Source organism: Liolophura sinensis, chromosome 11 (genome assembly GCF_032854445.1).
Source record: "Liolophura sinensis isolate JHLJ2023 chromosome 11, CUHK_Ljap_v2, whole genome shotgun sequence".
Taxonomy (NCBI): Eukaryota; Metazoa; Mollusca; class Polyplacophora; order Chitonida; family Chitonidae; genus Liolophura; species Liolophura sinensis.
The window spans coordinates 16,474,980-16,502,977 of NC_088305.1; the positions used below are offsets into that span (position 1 = coordinate 16,474,980).

General features: G+C 41.0%; 2 protein-coding genes across 6 annotated transcripts in view; one reads left to right on the forward strand and one right to left on the reverse strand.

The window, feature by feature from the left end:
- Positions 1-6,940, reverse strand: part of LOC135477416 (general transcription and DNA repair factor IIH helicase subunit XPB-like) — a 40,939-nt gene extending 33,999 nt beyond the window's left edge. For both annotated transcript variants that reach the window (XM_064757511.1, XM_064757510.1), the window contains exons 1-4: positions 6,612-6,940; positions 5,010-5,090; positions 1,602-1,729; positions 1,147-1,227 (exon numbers count right to left, since the gene is read on the reverse strand). In XM_064757511.1, coding sequence (XP_064613581.1) covers positions 1,147-1,227; positions 1,602-1,729; positions 5,010-5,090; positions 6,612-6,639 — 318 coding nt within the window. In that variant the 5' untranslated portion in view covers positions 6,640-6,940. The remainder of the gene's footprint in view (positions 1-1,146; positions 1,228-1,601; positions 1,730-5,009; positions 5,091-6,611) is intronic.
- Positions 6,941-11,967: 5,027 nt separating this feature from the next.
- Positions 11,968-25,758, forward strand: LOC135477637 (interferon-inducible double-stranded RNA-dependent protein kinase activator A homolog). Of its 4 annotated transcripts, XR_010445223.1 has the most exons (8): positions 12,103-12,288; positions 13,173-13,335; positions 15,025-15,145; positions 17,379-17,557; positions 19,212-19,345; positions 19,902-20,157; positions 21,174-21,377; positions 23,364-25,758. XR_010445223.1 is itself a non-coding variant. In XM_064757805.1 (7 exons), exons 2-7 carry the CDS (start codon positions 13,173-13,175, stop codon positions 21,314-21,316), a joined length of 996 nt encoding a protein of 331 aa, XP_064613875.1. In that variant the 5' UTR covers positions 11,968-12,083; the 3' UTR covers positions 21,317-22,108. The 4 variants fall into 4 exon arrangements, 3 of the variants coding, with proteins under 3 accessions (XP_064613875.1, XP_064613872.1, XP_064613874.1); XM_064757805.1 differs by lacking the exons at positions 12,103-12,288; positions 23,364-25,758 and adding an exon at positions 11,968-12,083 and having other exon boundaries at positions 21,174-22,108; XM_064757802.1 differs by lacking the exon at positions 23,364-25,758 and having other exon boundaries at positions 21,174-22,108.
- The last annotated feature ends 2,240 nt before the right edge of the window (positions 25,759-27,998 follow it).

Genomic DNA, 27,998 nt, shown 5'->3' on the forward strand with positions numbered 1-27,998 from the left:
CTAAAAATCAAATTGAAAATTCACCTTTATTTTTCCTAGTCTTGATGTTTCTATGACTTCCCCTTTTTTCAAATATGTCTTCAAAAGGTAACTGGTAGTCTACATTTTCCACAAATTAGACGATTATTCTAAAGTTGATTTTTGAAACATATTCCGATTATAATGCCTGTAAAGCAATAATTAAACATGGTGCGGCCTCATCCTGTGGAGGAAGGACCAATGAAAGCTCATAGATAATTCCCTCAAATATGTATTTGGTCAACTTTAATTTACTATTCACGGCTGTGATATTATGAGCTTACAAAGGCTTTCATCTCTCCACATCCAACACTATTTCATTCAAATGTATATGCACGTAAACAGCTGATAAGATTTATTCCTTTGATTGATTGTTTCTGAGTGCTATACTATAGGTGGTGAAAGCCAGAGATGCTGACCCGAGGCAAGTTACTGACATACTTTCCCACAGACAAAGAGCTTGGAAAAATCCATGACACCATCTTTCAATGTACCTGATAAGAATAGCCTGACGCTGAGATGATGAAGGATTAGTAGATGGCTAGTTTACAAGTGTGATATCCACAGCTGCCTGTATCATGATGAAGGATAAGTAGATGGCAAGGTTACAGGTGTGATATCCACAGATGCCTGTATCATGATGAAGGATGAGTATGGCAAGGTTACAGGTGTGATATCCAAAGCTGCCTGTATCATGATGAAGGATGAGTATGGCAAGGTTACAGGTGTGATATCCACAGCTGCCTGTGCCATGATGAAGGATGAGTATGGCAAGGTTACAGGTGTGATATCCACAGCTGCCTGTATCATGATGAAGGATGAGCAGATAGCAAGGTTACAGGTGTGATATCCACAGCTGCCTGTATCATGATGAAGGATAAGCAGATGGCAAGGTTACAGGTGTGATATCCACAGCTGCCTGTATCATGATGAAGGATGAGCAGATAGCAAGGTTACAGGTGTGATATCCACAGCTGCCTGTATCATGATGAAGGATGAGTATGGCAAGGTTAAAGGTTTGATATCCACAGCTGCCTGTATCATGATGAAGGATGAGTATGGCAAAGGTTAAAGGTGTGATATCCAAAGCTGCCTGTATCTAGCTGAATACCTGTAGACATAGCTTACCTCAGCGATGGTGATGAGAAAATCATGAGCGTGCTTGTACACAGGAGAAAACGACTCCAGGAAAATGTGTCCATCAGGTGCCTGGAAATTATAACACCATTAAATGTAACACAACGCCACAACTGATTCCTTTATATTTATGAACTCTATATTCAAAACTATTTCTGTTGATTAACCTGGGTGACTGCATACTTGGGGTTTAATGTTGTACTTAACAATTTTTCAGTCATATCTCGACAGAGGACTCCTTGTATGTTAAGGGAGAAAAAACGAACAGAGCCCCATATGGAAATGTACTTCCACCTATAACTGGGGAAGTTAACAGAAAAATGTTAAAAAAAAGTCACACAGAAAATGACAAAAATGCTTACATCTCAAGATATAAGTTAAAGACAGCACTATTAATCAAAAGCTATTGTTCTGGAGAATGTAATTTTTCCACAGAGGGCACTTACCACCCAGATGGGTCGGGACTTGTGGTCCAACTTCAGAGAAAGGATGGCCCTGTAATCCTTCGCTCCAAACTCATCTTCTTTTGATTCCTGGCCACATTCACGAGTTGCCGCAGAAGGGAGACTACTCCCTATAAACAAATATACATATAGTAATGTGTCATAAAATATTAATTTATATATTAGATAGTTATATTCTGCTTAATATTCACAGTTGTACACAGCTTCAATCACAATAAGGCATCCACATGTAAATGTGAAACCACTTCTGTGGTGATGCCTGCACTTCTGTGGTGATGCTTCCACTTTTGTGGTGATGCCTGCACTTCTGTGGTGATGCCTGCACTTCTGTGCTGATGCCTCCACTTCTGTGGTGATGCCTCCACTTCTGTGGTGATGCCTCCACTTCTGTGCTGATACTTCTGTGGTGATGCCTCCACTTCTGTGCTGATACCTCCACTTCTATGCTGATACTTCTGTGGTGATGCCTCCACTTCTGTGCTGATACCTCCACTTCTATGCTGATACTTCTGTGGTGATGCCTCCACTTCTGTGGTGATGCCTCCACTTCTATGCTGATACTTCTGTGGTGATGCCTCCACTTCTGTGGTGATGCTGATACTTCTGTGCTGATACTTCTGTGGTTATGCCTCCACTTCTGTGGTGATGCTGATACTTCTGTGCTGATACTTCTGTGATGATGCCTCCACTTCTGTGCTGATACCTCCACTTCTATGCTGATACTTCTGTGGTGATGCCTCCACTTCTGTGGTGATGCCTCCACTTCTATGCTGATACTTCTGTGGTGATGCCTCCACTTCTGTGGTGATGCTGATACTTCTGTGGTGATACTTCTGTGGTTATGCCTCCACTTCTGTGGTGATGCCTCCACTTCTGTGCTGATACTTCTGTGGTGATGCCTCCACTTCTGTGCTGATACCTCCACTTCTATGCTGATACTTCTGTGGTGATGCCTCCACTTCTGTGGTGATGCCTCCACTTCTATGCTGATACTTCTGTGGTGATGCCTCCACTGCTGTGGTGATGCTGATACTTCTGTGGTGATACTTCTGTGGTTATGCCTGCACTTCTGTGGTGATGCTTCCACTTTTGTGGTGATGCCTCCACTTCTGTGGTGACGCCTCTACTTCTGTGGTGATGCCCGCACTTCTGTGCTGATACTTCTGTGGTGATGCCTCCACTTCTGTGGTGATGCTGATACTTCTGTGGTGATCCCTCCACTTCTGTGGTGATGCCTCCACTTCTATGCTGATACTTCTGTGGTGATGCCTCCACTTCTGTGGTGATGCCTCCACTTCTATGCTGATACTTCTGTGGTGATGCCTCCACTTCTGTGGTGATACATCTGTGGTTATGGCTCCACTTCTGTGGTGATGCTGATACTTCTGTGGTGATGCCTCCACTTCTGTGCTGATACTTCTGTGGTGATACCTCCACTTCTGTGGTGATGCCTCCACTTCTGTGGTGATGCCTCCACTTCTGTGGTGATGCTGATACTTCTGTGGTGATACTTCTGTGGTTATGCCTCCACTTCTGTGGTGATGCTGATACTTCTGTGGTGATGCCTCCACTTCTGTGCTGATACTTCTGTGGTGATGCCTCCACTTCTGTGGTGATGCCTCCACTTCTATGGTGATGCTGATACTTCTGTGGTGATGCTGATACTTCTGTGGTGATGCCTCCACATCTGTGCTGATGCCTCCACTTCTGTGTGGATACTTCTGTGGTGATGCTGATACTTCTGTGGCGATGCCTCCACTTCTGTGGTGATACTTCTGTGCTGATGCCTCCACTTCTGTGCTGATGCCTCCACTTCTGTGCTGATGCCTCCACTTTTGTGCTGATGCCTCTACTTCATTATCATTAAAAGATATTTGTTTAAGGCCATACTCAAAAAATTTTGGATGGGGGTAAGTTTTGTGTGAGGAGGAATCTAGAATGATAATTCTAACTGATAAATCACTGACCTTTCGGAAGTTACTTATGAACTTTCACACATCTGACACAGTTATGAACACCATATTTGTGGAGGCAAGGGGTCTTCACTGTCATCCGCTTATTGTTACGAACAACCAACAAGCAGTGAAAGTATAGGAAACTACCCATTCCTACGCTCATTTCATCAGCGGGAATACCTCATCATGCTCCAACTTGTTACTCCTGCTGATGATGAACATTGGCTAATTCTGCGTTATACCAGTGCTTGGGGAATTCCCAGAAACATGAAACTTACAGCCTGCGTCAACCAATGAAATGCGACTACACAAACCGGCTGTGGTACACAGAATGTTTACCTTAAAACACCAATAGAGATATCCCTTACAAAGCTCCCCATCACCCTATAATGGCTGGAAACCAATTGATTTATTTATTTACTTATTTGATTGGTGTTTTACGCTGTACTCAAGAATATTCCACTTATATGACGGTGGCCAGCATTATGGTAGGAGGAAAGCGGGCAGAGCCTGGGGGAAACCGACGACCATCCACAGGTTGCTGCCAGACCTTCCCACGTACACCCGAAGAGGAAGCCAACATGAGCTGGACTTGAACTCACAGCGACCGCATTGGTGAGAGGCTCCTGGGTTGGAGCCGCATTGGTGAGAGGCTCCATTACGCTGCACTAGCGCACTAACCAACTGAGCCATGGGAAACCAACTGACAGTAGGTTTATGCTTTTGTATTGTGACATGGCTGTCTAGCAAGAATATTATACCAAGCGCATATCCTTCCAAAATTTTGGAGAAACCTGTTGATCAGTTTTTACTGTTGTGATCGTCTCATCAATGAGTGCTTTGATGGACAGTGAAACTTTTCCTGCCAGTCAGAGCACACAGAAGCCTATCATTTTTCAGCGCGGCCAAATCTGCCAGACCAGCTTCTTGAACAGCCTTTCATTCACTACTTCTTTTTTACTCTCTTTCACAGTTCTACTATGCAAGCTCACATGCACAGTCTGTCATACTGTTATAGATCTTTTAAATTGCATCACACGACGTAAACCATGCAGTAATATTTTATGCATAGATTTTCCTTGTCTCCGAGGCATTTCTGCCAGTTCACTGGCTCTTCGATAACTGGGTCACCAAGATGTTATAACAGAGAATGATCCTATGGTTATTAGTTGGAGTAACAAAGTGAAGCATGGTGAGGTATTCCCACTGATATTACAAGCGTAACCAATTCCCTATCCACGGGAAAAACTCAACCCATACTTTATATCTCCTTGCAAATCAAATACAACATGTTTCAATTTATTTCTCTTTCGCACTTAAACTCTATTAATGCTTTAAAGATTTTACATGTACAACAAATAGAAAAACTGGACCTTTGCAAACCTTGAATGAAAAATTTAAAATCCAGAACACAACGAAAAAACAAAATGCTTACCTTCCACATTTGCAGCATCCATAGTGTCATCTTCTTCAACATCCAAATCCTCTTTACGGACTTTTTTAGACTTTCGCTCTTCTGAAAAGCACACCGGTTGTAATTTTTCACGGATAACTTCCTGATATATTATTCACTTAACACTTCCAATGTTCCTAATCACTCATCTAAGAATGATCTGCCAGCTTTGTTACAGCATCACAATTTTTCCAAAATCATGTAAAGTTCTCTTATGAGAAAAGGGTGAGGTAAAATTTTCAGTTTCTATGCAATTTCAATAATTACATGTACATGTGGTCTTAGGTTTTAAGTCAGCAATGGAAGTCAGAAAATGTGCTCAGTGTCATTTGCCTAAAATACAATGCCTACATGTACATAATAATAACAAATCCTCCTTAAAATTGTTTTTAACAGTGGTTTGCATTTTCATATCTCATTTTAGATTCACACTGCTTTATTGGTATTTAAGAATTTTCACTTACTATATATATAACAGTATATGATAGCATTCAGGTTTATGGGTGCGGGACACTGGAGTGCCCGAAAAAAAACCAAACACCTTCCTCAGGTAAATCATAAACCAAACACCTTCCCCAGGTAAATCATAAACCAAACACCTTCCTCAGGTAAATCATAAACCAAACACCTTCCTCAGGTAAATCATAAACCAAACACCTTCCTCAGGTAAATCATTAACCAGTCTTAACTTGAAGCTGCAGCCAAAACAGCAAGAGCTAGATTTGAACATGCCACCTCAATGGTTAACACCCTGATACAATTTCTACGTATATATTACCCATAATTTCAAGGAAATTTTCACCACCTATTCACCTATACACAAAGGCCAGAGAGTAAGCCAGTATGAGCTGGACTTCATCTCACAGCAACCAGATTGGTAAGGTCTGATGTCAGATATCGGCAATTTTCATCACAGACCATGTCTTGGCTTATGCTAAGCATTGTCCAACAATAAAAGGTTCAAAATAATTGTTATTAAACGTTGAATATATACAACCTACACAAAACTACAATAAATCTAAATACGTTCAGAGATAATGGCAAGGGCTAAAACATGCATAGATCTTTGTATTTCTCATATACATCTGAAAAAACCATCAAGTGATAACGTAAGACACCCCACCTCTGTTTTTGGATAATACCATATTTTATATTACTAAACAGTAACTGTAAATGACATAAATCATAGGCTTTGAATGATTAATCTGACACGTTTATTGTCATAAATTTCCAAAAATGTGGGTAGGGTGGCCTAGATGGATGTACAAGGTTTGTTTCGTGTCAGGGTCTGCATCATTAGATCTAAAATTTATGAAGTTCAGCATATTCTTGCCCACTCCTTTTGATACAAGACCATGCTGTGTAATTTGAAAGGATTTAATTAGTGTGAAGTCTTGATATGATCTGAATACTCTATGTGCTCTGGGGGTTGTTCTGCTGTGTATAACAGAAACTAAGATAGTCAGTTACACATATGCGCATTTCCCGACACGCTGCCGCATCAGGACACCCTAAACCACCTCCACATCCGTTCAAATCATTTTCATTCTTGCAACGATGTTGACTTTGGCAACAGACGATTACCTTTATCTTTTCTGTCTCGCTTCCCCATCTTCACTTCTCGAACTACGCTCTCTAGATTCTGCCAATGTTTACGACCTCCCTTTAGTTAACATAACATCAGAATCTCAAATGCGTCATTTGCCAAGACGAATGTCTAGCTTTCACGGCACTTCCGATTAGATACATAGCTGCGTATCATTGTTGTTGTCTTATTTACAGTTTTATCACATCAAAAGTAATCGACTATTCAAAAGTTTGGCCTAGTTCGGTATCCCCGTGCATCCCATGTTGTCTCACTGTCAGCTCCCATGTGGGGATTGCACGATAGGAGCGATCTACAGTCAATAAAAGGCCCCCTTCTATCGCTAGGTGGCGCTGTACAAACAATTGCACTAAACTGCAAAAGTTGTGCAACATATATCTGGAGGACAACGTGATGTTCAAAACTATTGTAGCCCCATTTACCATGAGGTCAAAAACAATCAGTAAAAATATATTTCTTTTAAATTCTTGACAAAGATTTAAAAAATTGATTCAGCACGGAGAGGGTAAACCTTTTCCCAACAGTTTTAAGATCTCCATAGCAGTGGTTGTATGTCATTACAATAAATGGGTGTAGCGTAAAGTTAGGACATAAAACAGCCTCGAAAAACGATTACATAGTTCGGTCATACTATTTTACAGGATTTTTAAATCCAAAGAAAAAATATATTTAAATATTTTAAACTGAGAATAGTGGTAGAGCTCTCCATGGGAAAATGAAGTACATGATCATTTCATTAAACACTAGTGTAGGCCCATATGCCGGGAAAAATCGGTTAGCGGGCGAAAGTAAACCAGGTCTAAAACGCACATCTATGTAACCTACTACAAAAGCTCTCATTTTGGAGATTGTCGTGTAAAAATATCTATTAAGAAAAAATGTTAATTTCATGTTTTCATAACAGAGACGTAACATGTATTTATGCACGCAGAATGTCTGCCCACTAAGTTTACTACTTTTACCAATATGTATTTGGTGGTTTTGTATTTGGACTCCTTACAGTGCATGTAATGTGCCTCATTGTTGCAGGACTGATTTCCACCGCTCTTTTATCTAGTGCTGCTTCACTGAGACGCCTTACCGAAGGCAAGTAAGTCACCCCGCTCGAGCCATTATACTGATACGGGTCAACCAGTCGTTGCACTATCCCTTTCATGCTGAACGCCAAGCGAGGGAGTTACAACTTCCTCTTTTAAGGTCTTAGGAGTGACTCGACCCAGGATTGACCCTGGATCTGCCGCTCCCGCCCAAATATAGGTCTAGATACCAATCATTACACAGCCTATATATGCACAGGCCCAAGGCACTCCCACTGCCCCCCCCCCCCCCACTCTGCCCCCAGCCAAACCAACACACACTTTCTACATGCCATGAAGAATTTGATTCGGCAGGAAATACACAGTTGACGAACAACAAAGACGAGATAGAAATAATATTTTCTTAATCCAACAGATTAAGCACATGCACTGATTCTTTTTTATCTATGACTGTCTCTGCTAAGTGCACAACTTTGAATATACTGTATTATTTAGAGCTGCTTTCTCTTTGGTTTTCACAAATAACGTGAAGTGAGCAAGTAGGCTATATGTATAATTAAAAAGGATATTATGAGTTTTGAAATTTTTCATTTTCTGTCGATCAAATAAGGCTCATTTACAAAGCCTTTCACTTACTGGAAAGATTTCGTCAAAGATGCTCATATGTGGCTGTCATCTAGAATTCGGTGCACCAGTGATACACTTGGAATGGCTGAAATTTCGCCTCTTCGACAATCTAAGGTTGTGGAGCTTCCGGGGCCTAAGCGGCCCCTGGACCTCCACCTGATATGCTCGGATAGACTTTCGAACTGCCATCCCTCAGCAGGCCCCCAAGTTAGGCCATGTCGCTTGTACGCCTCTGTACTCTTTAAATTCCCGGGTCTGGGTGCCCCAACTTCAATTTTCTGCTCAAGTACGTCTATGGTAATCTAAGGTCACGGGTGGTCTTTTAATATTTTCATTTTTAGAATGTCACTTTTACGGCTCTCTGTGATGATTCGTTAACGTTGTGTCTTTATACGTTATAAAACCAGTCGGTGCCCTGAGGCGATTCTGTGGTGTGCATATAGGCTATATATCAGATAAAGATAATTTTGTTGTATCTATATAGACTATAAGACTGACAATTCCCTTCGTGGAATTCATTTTGTGACCAGTCCCTTTGTGGAATTCATTTTGTAGCATCTCTTTAAACTATAAAAATGACCAGTTAAAATGATTCCTTACTATCTGTATGGATTGTGAAAATGATCGGTCCCCACGTGGAGGTGATTATACAGAATTTTTATAAGAACGATCATAAATCTGATCTGTTGGTGATTCTGCAGTATTCACACAATTAGAATAACCTGTCTCAACATGGAGGTGATTCTGTAGTATTCACACAATTAGAATGACCGGTCTCAACATGGAGGTGATTCTGCAGCATTCACACAATTAGAATGGCCGGTCTCAACATGGAAGTGATTCTGTAGTATTCACACAATTAGAATGACCAGTCTCAACATGGAGGTGATTCTGTAGTATTCACACAATTAGAATGACCGGTCTCAACATGGAGGTGATTCTGTAGTATTCACACAATTAGAATGGCCGGTCTCAACATGGAGGTGATTCTGTAGTATTCACACAATTAGAATGACCAGTCTCAACATGGAGGTGATTCTGTAGTATTCACCCAATTAGATTGACTAGTCTCAACATGGAGGTGATTCTGTAGTATTCACACAATTAGCATGGCCAGTCCCAACATGGATGTGATTCTGTAGTATTCACACAATTAGATTGGCCAGTCCCAACATGGATGTGATTCTGTAGTATTCACACAATTAGATTGACCAGTTCCAACATGAAGATGATTCTGCAGTATTCACACAATTAGCATGGCCAGTCCCAACATGGATGTGATTCTGCAGTATTCACACAATTATGGCCAGTCTCAACATGGAGGTGATTCTGTAGTATTCACACAATTATAGAATGACCAGTCCCAACATAAAAATGATTCTGTAGCATTCACACAATTAGAATGACCAGTCCCAACATGAAGATGATTCTGTAGTATTCGCCCAATTAGATTGACCAGTCCCAACATGTAGGTGATTCTGTAGTATTCACACAATTAGAATCACCAGTCTCAACATGGAGGTGATTCTGTAGTATTCACACAATTAGAATGACCAGTCTCAACTTGAAGGTGATTCTGTAGCATTCACACAATTAGAATGACCAGTCTCAACATGGATGTGATTCTGAAGTATTCACACAATTAGAATGGTCAGTCTCAACATGGATGCGATTCTGAAGTATTCACACAATTAGATTGACTAGTCTCAACATGGAGGTGATTCTGTAGTATTCACACAATTAGATTGACTAGTCTCAACATGGAGGTGATTCTATAGCATTCACACAATTAGAATGACCAATCCCAACATGAAGATGATTCTGTGGCATTCACACAATTATAGAATGACCAGTCCCAACATGTAGGTGATTCTGTAGTATTCACACAATTAGATTGACCAGTCCCAACATGGATGTGATTCTGTAGTATTCACACAATTAGAATGACCAGTCCCAACATGTTGGTGATTCTGTAGTATTCACACAATTATAGAATGACCAATCCCAACTTGGAGGTGATTCTGTAGTATTCACACAATTAGAATGGCCAGTCTCAACATGGAGGTGATTCTGTAGTATTCACACAACTAGAACGGCCAGTCCCAACATGGATGTGATTCTGTAGTATTCACACAATTAGATTGACTAGTCCAAATATGGATGTGATTCTGCAGTATTCACACAATTAGATTGACCAGTCTCAACATGGAGGTGATTCTGTAGCATTCACACAATTAGAATGACCAGTCCCAACATGAAGATGATTCTGTAGTATTCGCCCAATTAGATTGACCAGTTTCAACATGGAGGTGATTCTATAGCATTCACACAATTAGAATGACCAGTCCCAACATGAAGATGATTCTGTGGCATTCACACAATTATAGAATGACCAGTCCCAACATGTAGGTGATTCTGTAGTATTCACACAATTATAGAATGACCAATTCCAACATGTAGGTGATTCTGTAGTATTCACACAATTATAGAATGACCAGTCCCAACATGAAGATGATTCTGTGGCATTCACACAATTATAGAATGACCAGTCCCAACATGTAGGTGATTCTGTAGTATTCACACAATTAGAATGGCCAGTCCCAACATGGATGTGATTCTGTAGCATTCACACAATTATAGAATGACCAGTCCCAACATGTAGGTGATTCTGTAGTATTCACACAATTATAGAATGACCAATTCCAACATGTAGGTGATTCTGTAGTATTCACACAATTATAGAATGACCAGTCCCAACATGTAGGTGATTCTGTAGTATTCACACAATTATAGAATGGCCAGTCCCAACATGGATGTGATTCTGTAGTATTCACACAATTAGATTGACTAGTCTCAACATGGAGGTGATTCTGTAGTATTCACACAATTAGCATGGCCAGTCCAAACATGGATGTGATTCTGCAGCATTCACACAATTATAGAATAGCCAGTCCCAACATGTAGGTGATTCTGTAGTATTCACACAATTAGAATGGCCAATTCCAACATGGAGATCAAAAAGGACCATTTTAAAATAATGTACAACAAGTGTGGTCAAATTGGTCAATTCCTACGACCGATGTCTTCCATAGACTAGTTGATACATATACTTAGGCCTACTCATAAAGAAAGTTTCTTTAACATCTAACAAAGCCGGGCCGGTTTTCACGCTGAGCTTTGTAAAATGGAAAAAAAAAACAAACTTGGCGGTGTATTTAAAGATGTAGAGCATTGCCTACCATATCCACTAACAGGAGTGAAAACAGTGATTTTCATTGAAAATCTGTTAGCACCGATGCTAAATCTGTTATCTGACTGGTGTACTGTTTACCACACCGCTGGCATATAAGTGCGTATACAACATATTCGAATCTTCCAATAAAAGGACGCTCACCCACATCTAGGTTTGTTACATTTACTTACTCCGCCACTAAAGCTGATGAACAAGTATGCTGTCAATACGGTTTAGCATTATTACACACTGAGTAATAAATGGTTATTGCTTTGAAGTATTTGAAGCCGATTCACTGTCATAGCCAATGATGGAGCATTCTATATTTTCCTACACTTTGAAAGACATTAAGCAAAAGAAAAGTCCTCACCGTATATTGCGCAGATCCGGCTTTTATTGTATACTTAATACCTATGTGCGGAGAGTAACACAGAAATAGAAACTTCCGGGGAGCACAAAGAAGGATTTTATTTTCCTCGTGTTCCTTCATACATCGCGAAAACAACACTTTTTATCGTATCCCCTTCCTGTAGTCAGCAGAACAAGTGTGCAATGTAAGTTTCACAGTATGCACAGTCCGATTTTCCCCGTCGATGTGGTGTGAAGGTCGAAATTCTCGCGCACGTGTGTTTATCTTTTGATAGAATTACAACAACAACAGCGATTAACATTACGATGTTTTCTCAGAAAACCATGAGCTTCCCAAGTTCAAGGACCAATATGAAGGAAATGCTTGCCAAAGTTATTGCTAAGAAACTGGTTAGTAATCACGGACAGGACAAGTGTGCACAAAACACACAAAAAAACCTTAAAACTTCCAAGCTTTTTTATATCCCTGGATGACAAGGCTCGTTGGGCCTTGCGTAGTCATGGCTTGGTCGCCTTCAGCCCTTTAGGGTGAATTATGAAATGTTGGGAAACAGTCAGTTACTGTCAGACCTCGCCCATCCAGCCACCCCTTTACAATGGTTATGGTCCTCGGGCACCTGACCATTAAAATTCCAAGATGTCCATCATCCCAAAGGTAAGTAACCATCCATATTTATGAAAATCCCCCTCTCCGCTGACTTCTCATTTATGAAAGGGCCACACAGGGAGTATACCTGGCCAGGCAACTGGATACGAAACTAACCCTCCTTTCAGTTATGCTGGTTATAAAGTCCTTTTGTTGTTATGCGATCATGCGCAGGCTGGTTTGAATCCCGTTTACTTTAGTTGGTACAAATAGCTCATCAGGGAACCTAACTAGAGCACATGCCATTGTTTTGACATGCCTGACTTCCACAAATGAAGTAAGGGTTAGCTGTTTCGCATCCAGCTGCCTGACAGCAACGTGTAGATGGCGGCCATTTTATAAATTTGAGAAGTCAGCGGAGATGGAGACTTATTTTAAATAAGTATGGATGGTAATTCACCTTTGGGGTGCTTGACATCTTGAAATTTTAACAGTCAGGTGCCCTGGGACCCTAAGCATTGTAAAGGAATGGCTTGATGAGTGAAGTACGTCAGTAATCGACTGTTTTCTGAAATTTTACAACTCATCCTACCGGGCTGAAGGGGACCCAACCATGACTATGCGAGGCCCTAGGAGAGTTGTCATCCAGAGCCAGCTTTATGCAATACTGACGTTGTTGATTTTGCAGATGTCTGTTCCGGCCGGGAAAACTCCCATCAGCTTCTTGCAGGAGATCTGCACAAAGAAAGGCATCACCCCTCAGTATGATCTGATAGCAAATGAGGGGGCCGTCCATGAGCCCACCTTTGTGATCCGAGTCAGTGTTGGGGAGGTCACGGCTACTGGAAAGGGTAAGTATTTCCATTGTCTTTATTGATGTGCCAGTTCTGGACAGTTTGGAGTGGCATGTAAATGTAGTCAGGTGATGCACTTGTCCATCTAGATGGTCTCTGTGTGCTGTTTTAAAATTCTGACTTTCATCGCGAGTTCATCCCCCCTCTCAAAAACGATGGCGTGGATTTCAAACTGGTATCTCCTTTCCACCCATGGCAATCTAACTCACCTCATCACGTGTTATTTCCAAGTCATTTTGCGATGGAGTCTCGAAAACTATTCTCTTCATTTGCTATCCTCACTAACGAAACTGATTACTTCGCTATCTTATGGTCACACTGACTGCTAGAACTTTGGCAGTACCTAGTGCTTCGCTGTTGACAGCCATTTTGAAGTGTCACATGACCAACTCCTGGGTTTGAAATGTAACAATGAGTTTTGGCATTGAAATCCTCCAGAAAATTACTGTGTTCCCTTCGCCATTCGCAAGTACAACTTCATTCCTCATACTTCAACCCCAAAAGGCATAGAAAGGAACCTCTATTTTTAGTGCAGTCTACTTTGGGTGCCGTCAGTGCGAACCTCCTTGAAATCAGTTCTGTTGAGTTTAAGTTTGGAAAAGTGTGGCATTTTCTTGGAGGGTCAAGGATGGACTCAGTGCCAAGATCGATGAATGTAAGAATTTTAAATAGCGTACTGAGTCCATCTAAATGGACAAGGTATGCACCAAACATGTAGATTAAATGTACAGGAAGAAGATCTTGACTCTGAGTGCGAAACTTGATACGCCGAAATGATGAAGGACAACATTTGGATTTGATAACTGTTCCACATTATTTTTTGGCATAGCATTGTCATATGAGAAGAAAATAATTAAGTTTAATACAAACCAGTCAGACAGCAGCTACTTGAGGTGAGTTTGGATTGTCTGGCCTAGATTGTACAACCTCCTTGATGAAACATTTATAGTTATTGTTCAACCTAAGTGTGAGAAAGTCTGCTTCTAAATCTTTCAAAAGATGTTTGTCTTGTTTGTATTTTTGTGCATACATTTAACATGTCTCTGGGCAACTGATGGTCCCCTGACCATGAAGGCATGGTTTTGAACTCAGCTGTTGTTAGTCCCTCCGTGGCTACAAACGGGTGGTTTATGTACCTGCAGAAATAGTGGTAGACTCCCCGAGTTCTATGATTTACCCATACCCTGCCTTGGAGCTCAACATCATCACTTAAGGGAAAAACTGTTGCAGTGCCATTAAAGTTAATACAGTACATGGGTATCTCACTATAAGTCGGAACTGTAAAAATGCTCTTTGAGAAGCACGATGGAGTTCTACTGCCATAAGATGATTCTTTTGATTACCAACAGTTAAGTTGCTCTTTAAACTTCACGTTAGAGCTCTTAAGTGGCCTCTGCCAGCAACCTGCGGATGGTCGTGGGTTTCCCACGGGCTCTGCCCAGTTTCCTCCCACCATAATGCTGGCCTCCGTCATATAAGTGAAATATTCTTGAGTACGGCGTAAAACACCAATCAAATAAATAAAATAAATAAATCTTTAAGTGGCCCTATCAGGTGGAAGAATCGACCACAGTCAATCAAATGGTGTCACTTGAAATTAGCTAAACTTTAGGTGAGCTACAATAAAAAGAGTTAATCTGTTAACCGGTCAGTCATCATGGGAATGTCATTTGTGTTTTGGTACAGGTTCCAGTAAGAAGAAGGCCAAACACTGCGCTGCTCAGGCTGCCCTCAAAGAGATCTTGGGGGTAAATGGGGAGTTCACCCCAGAGGAAGAGAAGCCCCAGTCTAAGGAGGAAAATGGGGGGTAAGGCCTCTTAGCTTCTGTCATCCAAAAGCTGCTTGATGCAGAGCCCTAGCTATCGTTTTATCGAGTGGAGCTCCGCCATGCCTCTGTGAAACTGCAGGACCTAGCGCCATGCCTTAAAATGTCCTTTGTAAAGATTTTTTTTTTTTCGTGTTAATTTAATTTTCTGTCGAGTAAAGCAACGCTATACACTATAATTCCATCGGCAAATGATCTTGTACATACGTGTATTTATTTTTTCCCTCCTATTCCCGAGAGTTGCTTCCAGATCGGAAACCCGTTAGTTAAAGACATTTTGAGTGCCTGAGGCATGGTTTCTGAAGTTCCGGAATCGGCTGGCTGCGCAAACATCTGTGCAAACGCTCAAATTTTGTGACCTTGCCAAGCCATTGCTCACGAAATCGTAATTTACATGTGTAGCACCTAGAATGGCGATGCATTGAGTTGACACAATAGCATGCCGAGTTCAGCATTAGTCCATCCTAGAACAGTGTTTTGAAGGCAGGATGATTTCCTGCAATATTTTAGCCTTTTAATAGGCTCCGAAAACAGGTGTTCTCAAGTGAAAGTTTGTTAAATATACCAGTGCACTGACTTTTAGTGCAGTTTGCTATTGAATCCTAGATTACCGTAAAACCTTACACGATTTTGAAGGATCCCGTTTGACTATGAGGATTACAAGGCTTACTGAAATACAATATTTCAGGTCATTTAATTTATCCTGGTGTTAGATGCAAAACTAGTCTTTTGATGTGATGAAAGCATTTCCGGCAGTGCAAGTTTTCTGGCAGACAGGACCACAGGCTGCCGGATGCCCGGCTCATTTGGCTGGGAGGCTCTACCTCCATGCCTTCACCATATCCTAGCTAGGGGTCTGTTGATGTTCACTCTGTCATAATAAGTCATAATAAAGCTGAATACAAATCATTTGGGTCATTGCCTGACACTTAAGCCATGTACCTCGCATCCAATGTTATCGCGTTCTCTGTAGTGTTGAAAGTAAGACAGCCCTTGATCGTTGTTTTTTGAACAGTTCTATGATTATCACTTGCAGATTATTTATTTATTTATTTGATTCGTGCTTTACGCCGTACTCAAGAATATTTTACTTATACGATGGCGGCCAGCATTATGTTGGGTGGAAACCATGACCCGGGGGAAATCCATGACCATCCGCAGGTTGCTGGTAGACCTTCTCATGTATGGCCGGAGAAGAATCCAGCATGAATTGGACTTGAACTCACAGCGATCGCATTGGTGAGAGGCTCCTGGGTCATTACGCTGTGCTAGCGCACTCACCAACTGAGCCACGGAGGGCCCCACTTGCAGATTACCATTGAGGGTGTGATTTGCACACGCTTACAAGACTGTAGAATATCCCAGTCTCCTCCCACCATAGTTCTGGCTGCCATTGTATAAGTGAAATATTGTTGAATATGGCATGAACACAAATAAATAAGGTAATTGTATTAAGACAGGTGTGTGAATGTTCAGTCTAAACAATTATTTTCAGACTTCTTCAGACTCCAAATCTTCCTCTCCGTAAGTGAGAATTTGCTTCAGCAACCTGCGGATGGTCGTGGATTTTCCCCCAGGCTCTGCCCGGTTTCCACCCACCATAATGCTGGCCGCTGTCGTATAAGTGAAATATTCTTGAGTACAGCATAAAACACCAATCAAATAAATAAATAAATCTGCCTCCAAATTTAGAAAGTTTAAAAAGTATGTGGAGGTGCCAAAATTCTGTTCTTCAAGGTGTTATCAGAGTAATAATAACCTTTTCTCAGGCATGCTGGCTTCCTGTGTAGCAGTATGTGAGAAAGTTTGCCAGCAACCTGCGAATGGTCAAGGGCTTCTCCCACCATAATCCTGTCCACCGTCATAAAAAAAGTGAAATATTCTTGAGTATGGCGTAGAACACCAAACAAATAAATAAATAGCCCTTTCTCATGCTTGTTTCATAAGCGTGGTAGCTCAAGACAATGACTCTGCAACCTTTCACCAATGAAGTCAAGTGTGAATGGAGTTCAAGTCCAGCTCATGCAGGCTTCCCGTCTAATCGAACATCAGAGTGTCTGGCAGCAACCTGTGTGTGTTTGATGGTTAAGAGCGCAGTTTCATTCCACTATACAGCTAACTCCTGTTGCATATGTGCAGTTTTCTTGAATGGGCCATGAAACACGAATGACATAATGAAATAATTATTATAATAGGTGTATACACGTTTGCTCAGTTCCAGCAATGGACAAGCTTTTGATGAGGGCGTTCCAGGAAACCCGATAGGAGAGCTGCAGGAGTTTACCCAGAAAAAGCTGATCAAGCCACCTGTGTACGAGTTTGCTGACGAGCAAGGACCAGCCCATGCCAGAGAGTTTGTCTGTATTGTCAAGCTGGGCAAACACCAAGAAAAAGGTGCGTAAAAAGGGTGTGAATGGTATGTGCAGGTTTGGAAAACACTGCCCATGGGCGAGGCAATACTCCTTACAGTTGAGCCTTGCCTTGCTGGCTCAGATGATCAAAGTGCTTATTTACAAATGAGGTAGCGTTTTCGAATCCAGCTGTCACTGGTTTGGTGCGATGATCAGGCCTATCAACATGAAGCGTTATGGACGCATGCTTTAGAAACTAATGCGTATCATAATTTTTCTGGGCATATTTGGTATGCTCATTTCTTAACTTACATGCAGATTGGGCCCTTTTGAAGGCATTAATAATGCCAATACACCCTTATATATGGAGCACTGCCAAATAATGTTAATTTTATGACTGTGCTATATGTAGGCAGTGGCATAAAGCCAGGTACACATCCTAGTGTCAGTATTCACATCCTAGTGTCAGCATTCACACCCTAGTGTCAGCATTCACACCCTAGTGTCAGCATTCAAACCCTAGGGTCAGTATTCACATCCTAGGGTCAGTATTCACACCCTAGGGTCAGTATTCATATTCACATCCTAGTGTCAGTTTTCACATTCTAGTGTCAGCATTCACACCCTAGTGTCAGCATTCACACCCTAGTGTTAGCATTCACACCCTAGGGTCAGCATTCACACCCTAGTGTCAGCATTCAAACCCTAGCATCAGCATTCACACCCTAGGGTCAGTATTCACACCCTAGTGTCAGCATTCACACCCTAGTGTCAGCATTCAAACCCTAGGGTCAGTATTCACATCCTAGTGTCAGCATTCACATCCTAGTGTCAGCATTCACACCCTAGTGTCAGCATTCACACCCTAGTGTCAGTATTCACATCCTAGTGTCAGCATTCACATCCTAGTGTCAGCATTCACACCCTAGTGTTAGCATTCACACCCTAGCATCAGCATTCAAATCCTAGTGTCAGTTTTCACATTCTAGTGTCAGCATTCACATCCTAGTGTCAGCATTCACACCCTAGGGTCAGCATTCACATCCTAGTGTCAGCATTCACATCCTAGTGTCAGCATTCACACCCTAGTGTCAGCATTCACACCCTAGTGTCAGCATTCAAACCCTAGCATCAGCATTCACATCCTAGTGTCAGCATTCACACCCTAGTGTCAGCATTCACACCCTAGGGTCAGCATTCACACCCTAGTGTCAGCATTCACACCCTAGTGTCAGCATTCACACCCTAGTGTCAGCATTCACATCCTAGTGTCAGCATTCACACCCTAGTGTCAGCATTCACACCCTAGGGTCAGCATTCAAACCCTAGCGTCAGCATTCACATCCTAGGGTCAGTATTCACACCCTAGGGTCAGTATTTATATTCACATTTTAGTGTCAGTATTCACATCCTAGTGTCAGTATTCACATCCTAGTGTCAGTATTCACATCCTAGTGTCAGTATTCACACCCTAGTGTTAGCATTCACACCATAGTGTGGTGATAAGACCACGATTATGACCAAGGCTGTTGCCCTATGCAAAGAAAAGCAGAAATATTGACATAGGGTATCGTCCAATACATGTTTCTTGTGTTCTTGCCAAGCAACAAATTTCTTGTAGTTTGGAATTATATGTGAGATGCAGTAGTTAAATCAGCAGGTTGATTGTTCTGAGTCACACCTTCTGTTGTCTGCAGGCACTGGTCGTTCCAAGAAGACTGCCAAGCGAGCGGCGGCGTCAACGATGCTGACGTACATCCGCAGTCTGGAAGGTGAGGAGAAGGAAAACGTGGTGGAGGAGGACTTAGATGAGGAAGATGAAATCCCTCTGGTAAGACCGGCATATCATGGTCTACTCCTGTGTCAAGACCACTGCTGAGTTAGCCTATACTGCTTTCCTGAATTGTAAGCAAACTTGCAGTGGTTTCCACCAGGATCTATGGGGTTTCCACCTTTCTCTGTCTGGTTTCCTCCTTGACCTGTGTGGTTTTTTTTTGCTTGTCCTGTCAGGTTTTCTGCAGATTATCCCTAGTTTCCACCTGGGTTTATCTGGTTTCCTCTTGGCTAGTTGTTTTCCTTTAGGATCTATTTTTGTTTTCTCTTGTCTTGTCTTGTTTTAGTCCAGGCTGTCAGATTTCCTCCAGACTGGTTTTCTCTTCGGCTTCCTCCAAGCTCTTATTGGTTTCCTCCATGACTGGCTATTTTGTCCAGAATCTGTCCAGTTTCCTCTATGCTCTGCACAGTTTCCTCTGTATTGCGAGGTGTGTCTTCCATACAGAAACCATAACCATTCAAAAACCTATACATTATGTGAGCGTAATATTCTTGGGTGCAGTATAAATTAACGAAATGAGTAAGTAAATGTATGAGTGACGTGTTGATTTCAGCCTGCTGAACCCCGGAGATCTGCCTACACAGCCCTGAAGGAAGGGAAGAAGGTGCCAGTTACCTCCCCGCTCCAAGTTCAACAGATACAGCAGTTCTATGAACAAATCATGAAGTCTAGTCCTAAGAGTGTTCAAGCTTTGCAGGCCCAACCCTTGAACATCCCAACCACCAACTACTGCCAGATGCTTCAGGAAATCGCCGAGGTGCAGCGCTTTGAAGTGACTTACATTGACATTCGCGAGATCAGTGTCAGCGGTGAGTCGAGGATTCAGTTTTGTGAACATGAAGTCATTGGGCAAATTTCAGGCAGCCACTTTCACAAAGTTTCATAGTTCAAATTTCTTGTTATTGTTTTTGTGAATGACATTGTCGAGGTTTAGCAAAATGATGTGGTTTTATGAGGAAAATAAGAAAAAAAAAATGTTTTGTGATAGTGTTATATGGTAGAAATGGTGTTGTACCTGATGCTTTTACTTCAAACTAGCCTTATCATTGTGCTTTTGCAGGCAACTCGCACTGAACTTCAAAAGTCTTGTTTTTACTTTCCCCAAGGAGGCTAAGTTTTCGACAGCAGTTACTTGTCTGTGTCCCTGTCTGTCAGGAATTTTAAAGGAAAAAGTTATGGACCAATTTAGATGAAATTTGGTGCAGAGCTTAGGTCTAGAGCTAGCTCCAATCCATGAAATTTGTGCTCTGCATCTGTGTCCTAAAATTTTGGTAGTATACCTCACCATTGCTACAGACGTAGAGCAAGAATGTAGAGTATGGTACTGTCTTTCTGTATGCGGTGGGGCATTGGTATGTTAAAGTGTGGAGGTTTGCACTTCCGTGAGGGTATCTAGTTTTCATAATTGATATTCAGAAATAATGTCCCAATCAAAATGCCTTAAGGTTATCATGCAGTTTGTGACGTTTTATCAAAATGGGTCCTGCTTTATGTAATGATATTCCTAACAAAAGCTGTCGTTTTCAATGTTATTTTCCACGTTCAGCAAAAAAGGGAAAAAAAATACATGACTAAGGAGTGAGCTGATATTATAGCCATGGGCAGACAGCCCATACGCATACCAGAAATATGTACAGGGTTGTCTCCCCTTGTATGGAACAGCTACAGGAGGAATTATCAATTCGTATTATTAAAATGAAGAATATCATAGAGTTTGGAGTTAAGCAACAATAAAATAGAATTAATTCATGTCATTGTTCAGTAAAGTTGATGTGTACTCTAGAGGCATGGTCAGTGTAAACTAATTGCCTCTCTTGGTTTTCAGGAATGCGTCAGTGTCTAGTACAGCTGTCCACCATGCCGGTTGCCGTCTGCCATGGGACAGGCGCAACCATTGACGACGCACACGGACAGGCTGCGCACAACACGTTGCAGTACCTCAAGGTGATGATGTCAGTAAAGTCGTGAGAACAGCTCCCAGGGCTTGATGAGGCCTCGCTCAGTGAACATAGTTGTTTTGTGTCGTCTTGTAAGTAACTGTAAATATAGGAATATCTATGTGTATGTTGTCATGCCGTGTAAATGACATCTGTACTACCTGTAGTTTGTATATTGATTGGTGAATCTGCAGGCAGTCAAGAGAAGTGTACAGCTATAAAGTGTGAAGTGTTGTTTGGGTTGAGAGTTCAAATCCTGTTATTGCCAGTTTTTTTTGTTTTGTGTGTGTGAATTAATACACGTACTTGTTTCACCAATGGACATGGCAGCCAGTGGTGGTGGTTAATGGTGTCCATGCGAATCTAACTACCATGGCAGCCATTACTGGTGGTTAGTGATGTCCATGTGAATGTAACTACCATGGCAGCCAGTGCTGGTGGTTAGTGATGTCCATGCGAATGTAACTACCATGGCAGCCATTGCTGGTGGTTAGTTGTGTCAATGTGAATGTAACTACCATGGCAGCCAGTGCTGGTGGTTAGTGATGTCCATGTGAATGTAACTACCATGGCAGCCATTGCTGGTGGTTAGTGATGTCCATGTGAATGTAACTACCATGGCAGCCATTGCTGGTGGTTAGTGATGTCCATGTGAATGTAACTACCATGGCAGCCACTGGTGGTGGTTAGTGGTGTCCATATGAATGTAACTACCATGACAGCCAATGCTGGTGGTTAGTGATGTCTGTGTGAATGTAACTACCATGACAGCCAGTTCTGGTGGTTAGTGATGTTCATGTGAATGTAACTACCATGGCAGCCAGTGCTGGTGGTTAGTGATGTTCATGTGAATGTAACTACCATGACAGCCAGTTCTGGTGGTTAGTGATGTCCATGCGAATGTAACTACCATGGCAGCCATTGTTGGTGGTTAGTGCTGTTCATGCTATGCTACATACACTTTGTCTAATCAGCTCTATATAACGAACACTCCAGCTTCTTTCTAAACGCACACATAAATGTTGTTTATATCATTATTTATATATTTTCAAGTTTGAACGTTAACTTAGTTACAGGCCAATTTTGTGTAGTCCACCTATGAGGGGTTGGAAAGTGGGCTTGGATGATGTGAGTGTAGTCCACCTATGAGGGGTTAGAAAGTGGGCTTGGATGAGGTGTGTGTAGTCCACGTATGAGGGGTTAGAAAGTGGGCGTGGATGATGTGTGTGTAGTCCCCCTATGAGGGGTTAGAAAGTGGGCTTGGATGATGTGTCTGTAGTCCACCTATGAGGGGTTAGAAAGTGGGCTTGGATGATGTGTGTGTAGTCCACCTATGAGGGGTTAGAAACTCGGCTTGGATGAAGTGTGTGTAGTCCACCTATGAGGGGTTAGAAAGTGGGCTTGGATGATGTGTGTGTAGTCCACCTATGAGGGTTAGAAAGTGGGCTTGGATGATGTGTGTGTAGTCCAACTATGAGGGGTTAGAAACTTAGCTTGGATGACGTGTGGGTAGTCCACCTAAGAGGGTGATGGTTATGCCAAGGCGATCGGTAAATCAACGGTATTATATAGTATCTTGGTCATAAAGGAAAGTATGATCTGTTAAAATGAGAGTTGTCTAGTCAGGAAGTTAGACGTGCACACATTTTAATCCTGATTTACACGTAACGTATGACCTAGGGTCATGTAAACTTGCACATGGTTACGTACTGGGGAAACTGTGGTTGTCTTCCCAATTGAATTGTAACAAACAATGTTTTAGGAATCTTTCGAGCCAAAATTCACAAGGTGCTGACCAATTTCTCACAATTTTTGTATGCTTTAATAATACCTGTCTACCAATAAGCTGGAGAAATTGATCGATTATTGATTCTTTAGCAGACGTGACAGTTATGGCTCCAGTTTTACAAGGCACACTTAGCTAAAGTAAGCCCTAAAGGATACATGAAATGCTTTTGTTTTATGTTTTAATATGCAGATTATCATGTGTTATAATACATCACAGTACAAAAAATTTTTTTAACCTTCACTTTGGGGGTTAAAAATGGCTTCAAAGCACAGTTTTCTTAACTCCCCAGTGGTCAGTCCGGAAATTCAGTGCCTTGCAGTGGTGATGTCATCAGTGATCCCTGTTTGGGAACTCTGTTGAGGACTGGTTGAACAGGTCTGGCCAAATTGGGGCCGAAAAGCTGACCCGAAGAAGCCATGCAGTAGCTGTGTACGTCATCTTGGCCACTCTGAAGCGACATGGTTCACCGAGCTTGGGGCACTTTGGGGGGTGTTCACCGAGTTTCGAGCAAGATCAATGATGACGTAATTTCTGAAAAAATCTAACCGTTGAGGGAAAATATCCATAATATAGAGGGGTAATTAACAGGTATAAAATACCCCCAAAGTGAAATTTTCTAAACAGAAATTCTGGGGCATAATTTTCTTCATTTGGCTAGAAACATAATTTTTATTTTAGAGTTCCCTTTCACATATCCTTTGACTTCTAGCACAACATATGTCATATGAAGCCTACTTAAATAAGGGCTACTTAACACTAAGTATTCTTCATGAAACTTACACATAACAGCTTGTTTAACAGAATTTTCTGTTTTGTATTTATGCTATCACTCTATATACAAGACCAGCTGCCTTCTCATAGTAGGTTAATATTGGGAAAGCATAACTGTTCAAATATTTGAATAATATTTTACATAGAGGTGGCCTCCCTGGCTCAGTTGGTTAATGCGCTAGCGCAGCCTAATGACCCAGGAGCCTCTCACCAATGCTGTTGTTTTTAGTTCAAGTCCAGCTCATGCTGGCTTCCTCTCTGGCGGTACATGGGAAGGTCTGTTAGCAACAAGCGGATGGCCGTGGGTTTCCCCCGGACTCTGCCCGGTTTCCACCCACCATAATGCTGGCCGGTTTTGCGTGCGGCGTAAAACACCAATCAAACAAGCAAATAAATAAATAAATATTTTACATAGTACTTAAGCACTTTTAACCACACTGACGGCAGGGAGGATTAATGGTTGGAGCAAACTGGATTATGGCAAATCCTGTTTCGTGTAGATGTTTTGTGAGGCTTTACTTCTCTTTACTGTTGATCAGATTAAAAAGTGGATCAAGTCATTGTGCAATATGAAGTGAAAAATTATTGTTCCGTATTAATAGGTTAATGTCGAAGAGTCTGGCTTCAATCTTCAATCTTTTTTACTAGTAACATGTCGAATTTTTTGTTTCATTTATCTGAACTTCTTGTGGCTGCCGTTTATTCCATTTCCCATCCACAAAATCTGCACTACATGAAGTATAGTGATGTTGACTGCATAGAGAAATCCTCTATTGATGTACAGGGTGAATATCACCTTAATTCTTGTTAATTGGCCTTTCTTGTTTTAATTTCAAACAGACTTGGAAAAGACAGTTGTTTGAGATACACCTACTCTAGTTGTTAAAGATGTTCTGTACATGGCGATATTTTGAAGCAGCGATCATGCCATTTTTGTGTGAATCTAGATTTTGTCGGTTTACACCTATTAATAGTTTTTATGAAGGATGAGCTTTAGGTTAAACTTCCAAATGGCATTACTTGTTTCAGTTTCTTGAAGTATTTGTGATGTTTTTTTTTTTCCTTGCCTGCCTTTTGTTGTTCTCACTAGCCATGGTGAGACAACAGATTGCCTAAGGCTAGGTTTTAACATGCTCACCCAATAGCAGAAATGCTTTCTTTTTTGTCTGAGCTTATTCTTAGAGGAATATTAGCTTCACACTTGTCGATAGTAAACAGATGTAGGTTAGCTAGCTACTTATTTGATCTTCACTCAAGTACTTCTCATAATAGTTTTTTTTACTTTATGACCTCCTCTTTGAACAAGTGTTCACCAGATCTTTTTTTGTGAAGTTTAAGTAAAAAATTCCAAGTATGTTCATCTGCATGAAGGTTATTCAAGGGCGTGACTTCATCGCATTCTGACAGATTTTTCAGGAACTGTCATCCAAAACTAATTGTTCAATGTGTTTACCATTATTTGGTTATTTTCATGTGTTTTTTGTTTTGAAGGAGTTCTCAATAATTTGAAATAGTTGTTTTTAAAGAATCATCATGAATTTATGAAGTGTGTTTTGGAGAGCTGGTCCAGAAAATCTCATTTCTACATCTATTGTGAAGGATTGGTGAAGATTTTGTCTGTGTATTGTGGAGGATTTATCAAGAATTTCTGGTGTGTTAGATAGAATGGACTGTAGTTAACGTGATTGATTTTATAAGGACAGTCATAAAACCTGAAAAAAAAGAACATGAAAATATTATAATGCCTGTAGGATTTATTTATATTCTTTTATTTTGCCAAGTTTCTCTTACCTTAGAATCTCTTAAACAGTTACTCGTTATACTTGGACAAATTACTTCTTTATGGCCCAGTTGTTTACTTTAAATTGAACTTTTGGATTATATTTTAGAGTGTAAATTTTAGCATACCACTTGTCTGTTGCATTGTCTGTAGTGATGAAACAAAAAAAATCACTGGGTGAAGTTTTTTTCGACCTCTGCGCTGTTTTTCTATTACTTTGTTTTGTACAATGCGCCCGTATCAAGACTGTTGTTGTTGTTGTTGTTTTTTATTAGCAGCGTGACTTGAATTTTATTGATTACTTTCTAGTTTATTTTTAGCTCGCCTGTGCACTGTACAGGCCTAGCTTATGTCCCGCCCTGAGCCTCGGCATCCAATAACAGGGCAAGCAATGTTAAACAAGATGTTGCGTGTGGTATTTTAAAAAAAAACGTACTTCATGTAGTGAGCTCAAGTTTTGCATTCATGTGTTTCGTACAAGCGAGCTGTTTAGTAGCCTTGCTACCAAAATAAGTTATTAACTTTATTATACATTTATTCATGGCAGTAATTCAACATCGCTATTTCTCTTTTTGGATCGTCACCAAACCTGTATTGTTTCACCACGAATGACACAATTATTTTCCATTTTATTTGCCACGTGTATCATTTTGTTTTAACCTTAGACCTTTGTATGATAAACAAATGTGTATTTCAGATGTGTTGTTTGGGTGTGTTATCCTGTGTTGCCGGGCTATGTTATCCTGTGTTGCCGGGCTAATGTGTCAAACATTCTCACGAAATATTCGCACAGTTTTCTTTAGCATCGTATCATGATATATTCAGAACATACTCTCGACCAGTACATCAATGTGCAGTATTACATATCATAGTTTGGCCATGCTGTGCATCACTAAATACTTCATTGATACACCATGTTCATGCGGAGTATAGCAAATTGCTGTTATTTTTTTTATTTATTTATTTTTTTTTCCCTGTCAGTGGCGGTAGGCGAGTGATAAACTAACGATTTCACGTCTGTTTTAATGAAAACAAATACGCTCGTTTTCTCTTCACCATTTTATATTTTCTCATTGTTCGACATGCTGGTCAGCTATTGTGTATTTATAATTAATCATCGGAGGTAAAAATTGTTTCATCGCATCAAGTTAAACGTTAGATAATGGTTGTGCATTTAGCTATGCTCTGCGGCTATGCTGTTTGCTTGTTGTGTTCTGGTCATTGTGTATTTTAACAAATGTTGCCACAGCATTGTATATTTAAGTCAGATTAAGGCTATTGATATGTAAAGGTATTTGATATATATCAAGTTGTTGTGGCTATTTCACTGAGCCGAGGTTGGTCGAATCCTGGGACGATTTCACTCGCCCCTTGTTTTATTTTATATATGTATATCTATATATAACTACATATTATTGCGGATGGTCTAATACTGTTTGAATAGATACATTCATATCCACAGGAAAGAATTCTAATGTGTTTTTTGTTATTGTTGCGAATGATTTTTTGATCGCAAACGACGATGGAATGCGAATGGGTGTGATCGCGCAGCACATATGGTGTGAAAATACACCATACTCAGCTGTAACGATGTAGTTTGTGTGAACTACCTGTTTGGTTCAGGCCAAGTCAGGTCGGTTCGAATCACAGACTTTGAAAATAGCATTTGTTGCTGCATCGGTTAGAGCAAGGAAACTGGACTGGTTAACACCATGTAAGTGTAATTTGACTGAGTGGGGTGTCATGTCTGGTGTCTTCGGCATGATAATTCAGTGGCGGCATCGCTTTGGGCTCTCCATGCCACAAGAAGAAGACACAGCATATGTACACTCTCCTCGTCGTCATATGACCGAAAAATTGTAAAGTACGACGTAAAACTCCAGCTTATGCTAGACTACATACATTGTATATACATATATAAGCGGCACAGTGTACCGGGCAGCAAAGACGTTTAGATCCGGAAACGCCATAGCTCAGCAAGCCTATAAACAACTGTAAAAGTACATGTAGCTCTGTCTGTGGATCAGTTGGATTTTTGACATTCTATCCCAGATCTCCCGCTTTAAAGGCGGATATATATATATAGAAAGGGCTTTACTAATATACTGTTATCTGTATGTAATGCCGGAGTTATAGTTGTCCCACATGTACGCGTGATCCCGCGAATAGCCCAACCGTACGGATCCCATTCGTGCATTCATTCTTCACCTGTTTTAAAGTCAGCATGAATTTCTGACAAGTCCATGAAGTCGAAATAACTTAATCTCAGTGATAGGAACTGTTTTTTGTTTTGTTTTTTTCTGGTGGGAGTTGGCCACGTAGATAATCGTATGGGCAAGCCTGCATATGTGTGTCTGAAGACAAACCTGGTCC